At 30.4% G+C, this 9,878-nt stretch overlaps 4 protein-coding genes across 4 annotated transcripts; all 4 read right to left on the bottom strand.

Annotated features, from left to right (window-relative positions):
- Window positions 1-1,285: 1,285 nt before the first annotated feature.
- On the bottom strand, window positions 1,286-2,031 carry LOC108852661 (profilin-4). The gene is made up of 3 exons (XM_018626156.2): window positions 1,900-2,031; window positions 1,536-1,673; window positions 1,286-1,420 (listed from the first exon to the last, which is right to left on the bottom strand). Exons 1-3 carry the CDS (start codon window positions 2,029-2,031, stop codon window positions 1,286-1,288), a joined length of 405 nt encoding a protein of 134 aa, XP_018481658.1.
- Window positions 2,032-3,715: 1,684 nt separating this feature from the next.
- On the bottom strand, window positions 3,716-4,338 carry LOC108853580 (putative defensin-like protein 162). Its single transcript, XM_018626986.1, has 2 exons — window positions 4,284-4,338; window positions 3,716-3,897 (listed from the first exon to the last, which is right to left on the bottom strand). The coding sequence occupies exons 1-2, from the start codon at window positions 4,336-4,338 to the stop codon at window positions 3,716-3,718; spliced, it is 237 nt and encodes a 78-aa protein (XP_018482488.1).
- Window positions 4,339-6,724: 2,386 nt separating this feature from the next.
- Window positions 6,725-7,426, bottom strand: LOC108853510 (putative defensin-like protein 162). The gene is made up of 2 exons (XM_018626924.2): window positions 7,326-7,426; window positions 6,725-6,984 (listed from the first exon to the last, which is right to left on the bottom strand). The coding sequence occupies exons 1-2, from the start codon at window positions 7,375-7,377 to the stop codon at window positions 6,800-6,802; spliced, it is 237 nt and encodes a 78-aa protein (XP_018482426.1). The 5' UTR covers window positions 7,378-7,426; the 3' UTR covers window positions 6,725-6,799.
- A 1,716-nt stretch (window positions 7,427-9,142) lies between these two features.
- On the bottom strand, window positions 9,143-9,719 carry LOC108853575 (putative defensin-like protein 162). The gene is made up of 2 exons (XM_018626983.1): window positions 9,668-9,719; window positions 9,143-9,327 (listed from the first exon to the last, which is right to left on the bottom strand). The coding sequence occupies exons 1-2, from the start codon at window positions 9,717-9,719 to the stop codon at window positions 9,143-9,145; spliced, it is 237 nt and encodes a 78-aa protein (XP_018482485.1).
- Between the last annotated feature and the right edge of the window lie 159 nt (window positions 9,720-9,878).

The raw sequence follows: 9,878 nt of genomic DNA on the forward strand, positions 1-9,878 counted from the left end.
AAAAAAATATTATATTGTACGAATAATAGTCTATGTTTTTTGAATTTATTGATAAAATAACTGTTTAATATGAAATTTTAATAGTTTTATATTTTATACTCTTCCACATTTATTATATTTAATTTTTATTAGACTATTATTTATATAAAAATATACATAAAGTTCTGTATTTTTCGTATACGCAGGTTTACTAATGTAAATCAATTATTTCTTTGTTTTAATTATGTTATGTATTAAAGGTAGCCGAACCATGGAAATACATATATTTGAGTTATGTATATCACCATATTATTAATATAAACCTCTACAGTAACAAAGAACATTTATTTTTGAAAAAATATTCATTACATTTCTGTTATTATAAGCATCTTATATTTTTAGAAAGTATTTTTCGTTTGGAAGCAATGGTAAACTGATTTGCCTAAATTAATATCATTGGATTTTTTTAAGGAAAGTAAAAGAGATTTAAGAAATGATTTAATAAAATAGAAAAAGATATAGATTGCTTAAATGTAGGGTTATTTAAATCATATAAAGAAACAACGAAACATGTTAGGGAAAACAATAAAGATGGTTGTTATAAATCGGATCATTAATTAATATCAGATCATTTAATTAAAATCATTAAAGTAAAATAAGGTTACAAAAAGTCACGTTTAATAATAGGTAGGTTAGTTTAGCATTAATATGTGGAGGTCCAACTTTAAAATCTACCTAGAAGAAGTTGTAATGTTTCTGTTTTAATAAGATAGATTATTTATTTTTAAAAAACATCTTAATAATGCTTTGGTTTAATTGCAATCGTGTAGAGAATGATTTTCTCGACCGGACGGAAAAAAGTCTAGTATGCTACTTCTAAACCATATCCTTGTGGTTTCTAAGCTGCAAGTTCAGTTATTAACGTAAAACTAGTTGTTGTTCTTGTAAACAATTTTGATGTAATAGGGACTGATCTCGAGTTAAAGCTCATGAAACATGTCAAAATTTATACAAAAATTTAAACAATATCAAAACTGGCAGTGTGATAATTTTTTTTATGTTTTAAAGATGTTCAACTACATATCATCACCGAGTTTGGATGCAATAGAAAGAAAAATGCAATTGGTTAAAAAGCAATAGAAAATTAATTAAATATGTTTAGCAAGAAAAAAAAAAACAAAATGAAATGTATGAAACCAAGAAAACCATTTTTTAAGAATCAGACATTGATTAAGGCTTCAGCTTCTTAGAGAGAATCCAGAAACCAAAAACCAAATCCTATATATTAGTTTGATGAGGTGGTGGCTTAGAGATCTTGTTCGAGGAGGTAATCACCCAGCCTCTCGACGACCATGTTGCACTGTCCTGGTGTCACGGGTTCTTCATAGATCCCAAACACACATGACTGTCCTGTTTTCTTTATGGTTATGCCTCCCGCTCCCTATCGAATCAAACCAACCAAAAATATAATGTTATTTGATCTTGCACACACACACACCACACATAAATATGGATAACATGTAAGATTTCAAAGTTAATCGATGAGTTTACATTACCTTCTTTCCACGGATAACAGCGCCAGGCTCGCCTTGGATCACCATGTACTTGGCTCCTGCTAGAAATAACCCTGTGGGCGCTAAGTGACCCGGTTCATCAAAATCCTTCATTATACCAGTGAACTCTTGTGCCTTGAACTATCATCAACATGCAGTATCATAAAGATAGTAAGGAATATTTCAATCGGGCCAAAAAGATATATGGCATTATCTAAAATAATACACAAGAAGTGTATGCGCTTATACACACAAGAACAAGATAGAGATCGATCGAATTCGAATGTAACAAGACAATGGATCTATGTATGATATACATTAAAAGGGAATCTCCATACGCAATGGCACTATTAAAATCTGTATATACCTGAGGGAAGTTGGCGCTCTGAGCCCAAACGCTACCGTCATGACCAACGATTGCTGCAGCGGTTAGGTGATGACCCTGACCATCACCAACATCACACATCAAATGCTCATCAACGTAAGTTTGCCACGACATCTTTTCGTATCTTCTTCTTCTTTTTCTTTCTCTACGTTATATGTTATGAGCAGCGTGGGGGACGTCGTCCTCTAGATAAATAGGGGAAGCGGAAAATAATGCGGCAAAGAATGATTCTCAACCGTCTGTTCATATAGACTAATTCATAGCCGTACGTTTCAAAAATATAATTTCAATTAGTCTTTGCCCACGTCTCGCCTTTGTTATAGCTTCATCATTATAACGATCACCAACGAAATTTCCGCGGGAATAAATGACTACTCTTAATCATTTAGTTTTCATTTTTATTTTTTAAATCCAACAATTAACAAAACATATCTAATTCCGACCAATGTCTTGTGTTGTGTCATGAATTTCATCTGGTTCACTAGATATTGACAATTAATCATTGAAAATTCAGTTACGTTAAAATGTTGCTTGAATACCAAGTTTCTTGTAGAGATCATTTATAAGGCACTAAGCATTTGAATATAACATTGTATTCAAGAACTGTACTGCTCAAACACACACAAAGCTACCTGCTAAAACATTATAATATACTAGAGAACAAGTTCTTGAATAAGCTCACGGAAAGAAACACTTTCAGTACCTTAAGATTGTTATATCTTTTCGCTGAGCTTCTGATTATCTCAGCTTTGAGGTCTCTTAGGAGTTACATACCAATAGAGTGAAGGATCCAAAGATCATCATCATCCACAAAAAGTCCGCGGTCTGCCTCTCAAATGGTCTTTTCTCGAGTTGAACTCCATATCTTGCTCTGCTTAATCATTTTTTTAGAGAGGAGGATGTTATAACCAGAAGAGAATGTTATGTTCTGCATATTATTAATAATAGGGAACATAGTAATACATCATCAAAACACGTATACCGAAATGCTTGAATACAAATTGAGGGATCAAGGCAATGTGAATAGGAGAAACTAAGCCCAGTTGAGAGAGTGATGTAGCATGGAGGCAGAAAGTACCATAAGCTCTTTGGTTTTTGGTGGAATTGAGTTATAATATCTGCAACCAAATAATGCTACAAGGAAAGGACACACCATCGAGACTCAGCTAAGCATCGTTACAACAGAACCATCTTAAAGCACTAAATATGCAGTCATTAGAGTTGAAATAGCCCGTAAAGTCTTGTTCTTTTCCTTCCTGAAACTACTACATCATCAGCAACATCTAACGACCCTTTCAGAACTCAAGTAAATTATGTGTGTTCTAAGCAAAAATCACATATAGCAAAAACAGAGAAAACTAAGGTCGAAACAGAGAGCTCACTCGCCATGGGAGACATTCCGTCGTCGGCTTTCAATATCCGAGCTTTTTGAGTTCGATTTCGAGATCCGGTAATTCAAAAAGCAGAGAGGAAGAAGAAAGAAGAAGTTTATCAAGAACGATCCTGATTTTGAATCACTTGTTCGGCAACTGCGTAACCTATCCAATCATATGTAGCCACGTGGTAGTTTAACTACAAATTAATGATTTGCCGATGAGGCTTTCCTTGATTAGCACTGATTACTACTGCGATTGAACTTATTTAATTTAACCAGGATTTACATATTCGGATCTGGTTTGTGAAAAAATACATGTTTGGTATTTTACCACACTGTTTTATATTTTTTTTAAAAAGAGAATTATTCATGTGACAAAAAGTTTTTCTCTATATTTTAACATCAAACTATTCATAATTAAGCTTAGCAATTATATTCGCATTTGCAATTAGAGTTATTATCTCCGAGACAAACGCCAGTCCCCCTGTATTTCTGAATACAAAGTGGTTGGCATTCTTGAAAATTGCATGGCTTGCTCAGCTTCTCCACGACAGTACAGTACTTTCTTATATGTGCTCCATCTGCAGTTGGCAAAGCCAAAAAGACTAGAAACAAACAAACATGTTAAAAGAGCTTACAAATGTAATTTGAGTATACTTCTTTAACAATAAATTAAAGAACGTAAGCGAATATTAGAATACAAACGAACGAACGAGCATATATTATGTAAAAATGATTAGTTGAAAAGTATCTAAACCTAGAATTCTAAATATTATGTCTGATAATAGATGTCAAGTGATCTTTGTAAAGCTAATCAACTGACTACTTTGTTTTTTTATCAGTTTTTATTTGTAATACAAACTTTGCTTAAACGATCTAGATGCATGATTTCATGAATTAATATTTGATGTTTGCTGATTTCATGAATTAATATTTGATGAATTAACTAGTTTGCATAGTTCACTGAAATACAAGCCATGCGAAACCTTACCGGAGAGAAGAACTATCATGGAGATGAACAGATACGCACAAACTAGTTTTGCCATAATATAATTTGAAAAAAATAGAAGATGATTATGTTAATACAATGATTATTTGATTGTAGAAATGATATTGAAAATGGGATAGCGAGAGAACGTTTTATATTGATTTGAGAGAAACTGTTTATAGGAAACATATATGAAAACTATAATGTGAAGAGAACCAAGATAATTTATGTACATAACCGATACAGTAAAAATCATACATAGTTATAAAATCTAGTACTAAATTTTGGAGAACTTTTTTTATCAAAATGTTAATTGAATAATAAAATGACTTTTTTGAAGAAAAAAAACAGAAACGGAGAAGTATTTTATTAGTCACAAGTAACCAAAGCCTATATTTTATCAGCCTTGTCAGCTTTAGATATTTTACTTTATGTGAATTTCATAAATAAAAAAACTCCATTCACTTCCTTTCACTATTTCATACTCCTTTCTAAAAAATTTACTCTCTCTATTTCAAAAGATGCATATCCTAGAATTTTTTTGTGAATAATATTTTTTCCCAAATTTTAACCAATAGAAATCCAATAAATACTATTAATTCTTTTGAAGTTAACAATTTTTTATTAAATAATACATTAATTTTTTTAAAATGTATCTTTTTGAAACAAAATTTTTTCATAGAATGTGGATCTTTATGAAACGGAGGGAGTATGTTTTAAGTTTTTCACACTTATTACGAAAACATAAAATTGTAGTTACCAATGCATTGTTTTTTTAATGAACCATTCTCCATAATTTTTTACCAATAATATTTTAATAAATACATTATATTTTTGAAATGTACAATTTGTCATTAATCAATGTATTGAAAACACAAAATGTATCTTTTAGAAACGGAGGGAGTACTTTTTATTTATGTACTTGCATTTTTAAAATAAATGATATCATCATTTCACTGAAATTATATTCTGGTTTAAATAACTTTTCTATAAGAAAATAGTATCACGATATACCATTCAAATTAAAACTGATTGCAATACATGAACCAGAAACTTAATATAACAAATTAAAACAGTTTTTGTTGGGATTGTCAAAACTATGTCCACCTCTATATTATTCGATTAGTACGATATTGTCCATTTTGGGCTTTAATGGCAAGCCCGCATGGATTTACTTTTGGCTTCCATCCTAAAAGGCCATCCCAAAATGCCTCGTACTATTAGAGTTGGATATCTCTTTATATATTAGACACTCTTTGTCTAACTCTCCAATGTGGGACTTTATCTCACATTTTCCACTTCAAACTAAGGATCACATTCATCTCGTGTCCCACAACTGACTTCCAGGATCTTTTGACTTGATCTCTGCCTCGCACACATCTCTCATTCCTAAGTCATAGGATATACCACCATTCATCTCTCGAATGGTATTTAGGTTTTCTTACAGATTTCTTGTCAACCACTCTGATGCCAATTGTTGGGATTGTCAAACCCATGTACAATTCTATATTATCCGATTAGTACAATATTGTCCACTTTGGGCTTTAATAGCAAGCCCGCATGGATTTACTTTTGGTTTACATCCCAAAATACCTCGTACTATTAGAGTTGGATATCTCTTTATATATTAGACATTTGTCTAATTTTCCAATGTGAGACTTAGTTTGTTATCTCACAGTTTTTGTGGAAGACTTTACTTGGAAATGCTTGAATACAAGTTGAGGAATCAAAGCTATGTGGATAAGAGAAACCAAGCCAAGTTGAGAGGTGTTGTAGCAAGAAGGCACAAAGTGCCTTAAGCTTTGGTTATTGGTGGAAGTGAGTTAATAACAGATGCTATAAGGACACGCCATCGAGACTCAGCTAAAGCATATAAGTTTTTGTCACAACAGAAAGACACAATTTTTATGATCAGCTAAAGATCGAGATCAACTATTCGAACCAATCTAACACATTAAACATGTCACTAAAGCAGAAATAGCTATCAAGGTCTTGTCCTTTCAATCCTGACATTACATAATCAAATATCTAAGGACCTCTTTCAGAAGTAAGTTTTGTGTATTCTAAGCACAGAATCACATACAGCAAACAAACACAAGAGTTTTAGCTACATCAAGAGACCTTCCATGTTCAAGAACTAACCAGTTTCCTTTTACTAATCAACTTGATGATTAGATACAAAGTAGCTTAACAGATGAGGAAAGACAATTTGGAGGAGAATATAATTTCAAAGAAGGTAAAACTGGAGAAACATTAGCAGTATCGACTTGAGTTTGGTCGGACTCAAAGATCCAAGCTTATTTATTTTGTATTGATTATGACACATGTGCCGCTCGTAGTCGCACCATGTTTTGTAGCGAAATTGGACGTATTTTATTCAACTGTGATTTGTATATTCAGATCTGATTAGCAAAATGCATGTTTAGTATTTTACCACACGGTTTTATATAAAAATATTTTATTCATGTGATAATAAATATTTTGTGACTAGTTTAACATCATATTATATATAATTAAGCTTAGCAATTATATTCACAATTGCATTTAGAGTGCTTAATGTTATCTCCGAGACAAACGCCAGTCCCCTTGTACTTCTGAATACAAAGTGGTTGGCATTCTTGAAAACTGCATGGCTTGCTTAGCTTCAAGACCACATTACACACTTTTATTTCTGCTCCATCTGCACTTGGCAAAGCCAAAAAGGCTAAAAACAAACAAAATGTTAAAAGAGCTTATAAATGTATTTTAAGTACACTTTTTAACAACAAATAAAGAACTAGAGTACATTATTATATAAACGAACGAGCATATATGATTTAAAAATGATTAGTTGAAAAGTATTTAAACCTAAAGTTCTTAAATATATGTCTGACAGATGTAAAGTGATCTTTGTAAATCTACTCTACTGAATAATTTATTTTTCTTCATTTTTTTATTTGTAAACAAATTTTGCTTAAAAGATTTAGACGCATCGATTTCAAGAACTGATATTTTGATCGTGTATAGTTCACTTTTCAATGAAATACAATCCGTACGAATTCATACCAGAGAGAACAAGCATGGAGATGAACACACACGAACAAACTAGTTTTGCCATGACTTGTAAAGAAAGAAGAAGAGTATTATGTTAATACAATGATTTTTTTATTGCAGAAATTTTTGATATTGAAAATGGGATAGAGAAAGAGCTTTTTATACTGATTAGAGAAGCATAGAAAGAAATTATTTCTAGGAAACATATATGAAAACTATCAAGAGTCAAGGCCATTTATAATGGAGTAGTTGAATAAAAAGATTTAACAGTTGAATAAAAAAATTTAACAGTTGAATGGTAATAATGAAAATGTTGAAATAATTAAATTTGATGATGTGGATTATTTGATGCTGTAAATATTTAAATAAGGATGAAGCGTATATCACTGACGCCACACTCATATTTTAACTTTAAAAATATTTATATCACGCTAGTCATTTAAAATAGTTATATTATTGTAGATTGTATAATTTTTATCACATGAAATTTTATTATATTTATTCTCTGTAAATAGAGATTAATTTATTTAATTTTAATAAAGAATAAATAATTTTCTTGTAAGGAAAGTGCAGTGTCAAATTTAAGTAAATAAAACCACTATGATGAATATAAGTTGAATGTATGTGAATTATTAGGTGGAAGAAAAAAGATGATGTAAAGTTTTAAAAATGAAAGATAAAGTGTTGAATACTATAAATTGTAGAAAGTCAATGTGAAAAGAATCTAAATAATTTATGTACATGACTAATACAGTAGAAACAAAAAGTTATAAAATCCACTAATCTTTGGAGAATTACTTTTCAAAAATCTTGACTGGATAATGTACTGGATTCGAGAAACAAGAAACAGAAAATTATTTTAATAACTACAAACAATTAAAACATATATTTTACCAGCCTTGTTATCTTTTAGATATTTTCATAAATTAGTAATGCAGATAAATAATATACCACATCATTTCATTGAAATTATATTCTTTATTAAATAGCTTTTCTATCAGCAAAGATTATAATATCACAATGTACTGATCAAATTAAAACTGAATCAACTATAATACACAGTTTTCAAATCAAATATTTTATATTAGAAGATGTGAATAAAAATAACTATAAACAGATTTATGTAAAAAATATTGCCCAAACGTCTATCACACGATGGCAACCACTTCCACAAGACACAACCATAGCTTTTATTGGCTTCATCATTTTACTTGATTATCTATGTATTCTCTTTATTGTGGTCTCCTTTAGGTTGACATGCATTCAACTTTTATTACCAATGGAGCTGCTCTAATAATTGAGCTGTATAAGTTTCAATAAAAATTAAGTAAAATAATTATCTATGTATAACTGTCAATTATTAGATCATTTTACTTAATTATATATGTAACATTACAAATTAAATCAACAATAAAATGTTATTTTACTTACCCAAAACATTAACGAATGTAAGAATAGGAGCTCTAACAAATGAAAAGAATCGAGGAAAGACAATGTAGAGGAGAATAAAATCTCAAAGAAGGTAAAATTGGAGTAATATTATAGCTTTATATACTTGAGTTTGGTCGGACTCAAAGATCTGAGGTTATTTATTTTGTTTTGATTATGACACAAATACCGCTCGTGCCAGGTTTTGTTAGCACTGATTATCACTGAGATTGGACATATTTTATTCGACCGTGATTTGCGTGATTTGCATATATGGATCTGGTTAGAAAAATGCATGTTTAGTGTTTTACCGCATGGTTTATATATAAAAAAGAGATTTTTATTCATGTGATAATAAAAAATTTGTATCTAGTTTAACATCATATTAAATATAATTAAGCTTAGCAATTATATTCACAATTGCATTTAGAGTGCTTAATGTTATCTCCGAGACAAACGCCAGTCCCCTTGTACTTCTGAATACAAAGTGGTTGGCATTCTTGAAAACTGCATGGCTTGCTTAGCTTCAAGATCACATTACACACTTTTATTTCTGCTCCATCTGCACTTGGCAAAGCCAAAAAGGCTTAAAACAAACAAAATGTTAAAAGAGCTTATAAATGTATTTTAAGTACACTTTTTAACAACAAATAAGAACTAGAGTACATTATTATATAAACGAACGAGCATATATGATTTAAAAATGATTAGTTGAAAAGTATCTAAACCTAAAGTTCTTAAATATAAGTCTGACAGATGTAAAGTAATCTTTGTAAATCTACTCAACTGAATAATTTATTTTTCTCCATTTTTTTATTTGTAAACAAATTTTGCTTAAAAGATTTAGACGCATCGATTTCAAGAACTGATATTTTGATCGTGTATAGTTCATTTTTAAATGAAATACAATCCGTAGGAATTCATACCAGAGAGAACAAGCATGGAGATGAATAAACACGAACAAACTAATTTTGCCATGACTTGTAAAGAAAGAAGAAGAGTATTATGTTAATACAATGATTTTTTTATTGCAGAAATTTTTGATATTAAAAGTGAGATAGAGAAAGAGCTTTTTATACTGATTAGAGAAGTATAGAGAGAAATTCTTTCTAGGAAACATATATGAAAACTATCAAG

Source organism: Raphanus sativus, unplaced genomic scaffold (assembly GCF_000801105.2).
Source record: "Raphanus sativus cultivar WK10039 unplaced genomic scaffold, ASM80110v3 Scaffold3757, whole genome shotgun sequence".
NCBI classification, from domain to species: Eukaryota; Viridiplantae; Streptophyta; class Magnoliopsida; order Brassicales; family Brassicaceae; genus Raphanus; species Raphanus sativus.

Coding starts and splice junctions, on each gene's coding strand:
- LOC108853510 (XM_018626924.2), bottom strand. CDS start 7,377: ATGGCAAAACTAGTTTGTTCGTGTGTGTTCATCTCCATGCTTGTTCTC. Junction 6,985..7,325: donor CTCCATGCTTGTTCTCTCTG/GTATGAATTCGT, acceptor GTTTGTTTTTAG/CCTTTTTGGCTTTGCCAAGT.
- LOC108852661 (XM_018626156.2), bottom strand. CDS start 2,031: ATGTCGTGGCAAACTTACGTTGATGAGCATTTGATGTGTGATGTTGGT. Junction 1,674..1,899: donor AGAGCGCCAACTTCCCTCAG/GTATATACAGAT, acceptor TGTTGATGATAG/TTCAAGGCACAAGAGTTCAC. Junction 1,421..1,535: donor CTGTTATCCGTGGAAAGAAG/GTAATGTAAACT, acceptor TTGATTCGATAG/GGAGCGGGAGGCATAACCAT.
- LOC108853580 (XM_018626986.1), bottom strand. CDS start 4,338: ATGGCAAAACTAGTTTGTGCGTATCTGTTCATCTCCATGATAGTTCTT. Junction 3,898..4,283: donor CATGATAGTTCTTCTCTCCG/GTAAGGTTTCGC, acceptor GTTTGTTTCTAG/TCTTTTTGGCTTTGCCAACT.
- LOC108853575 (XM_018626983.1), bottom strand. CDS start 9,719: ATGGCAAAATTAGTTTGTTCGTGTTTATTCATCTCCATGCTTGTTCTC. Junction 9,328..9,667: donor CTCCATGCTTGTTCTCTCTG/GTATGAATTCCT, acceptor GTTTGTTTTAAG/CCTTTTTGGCTTTGCCAAGT.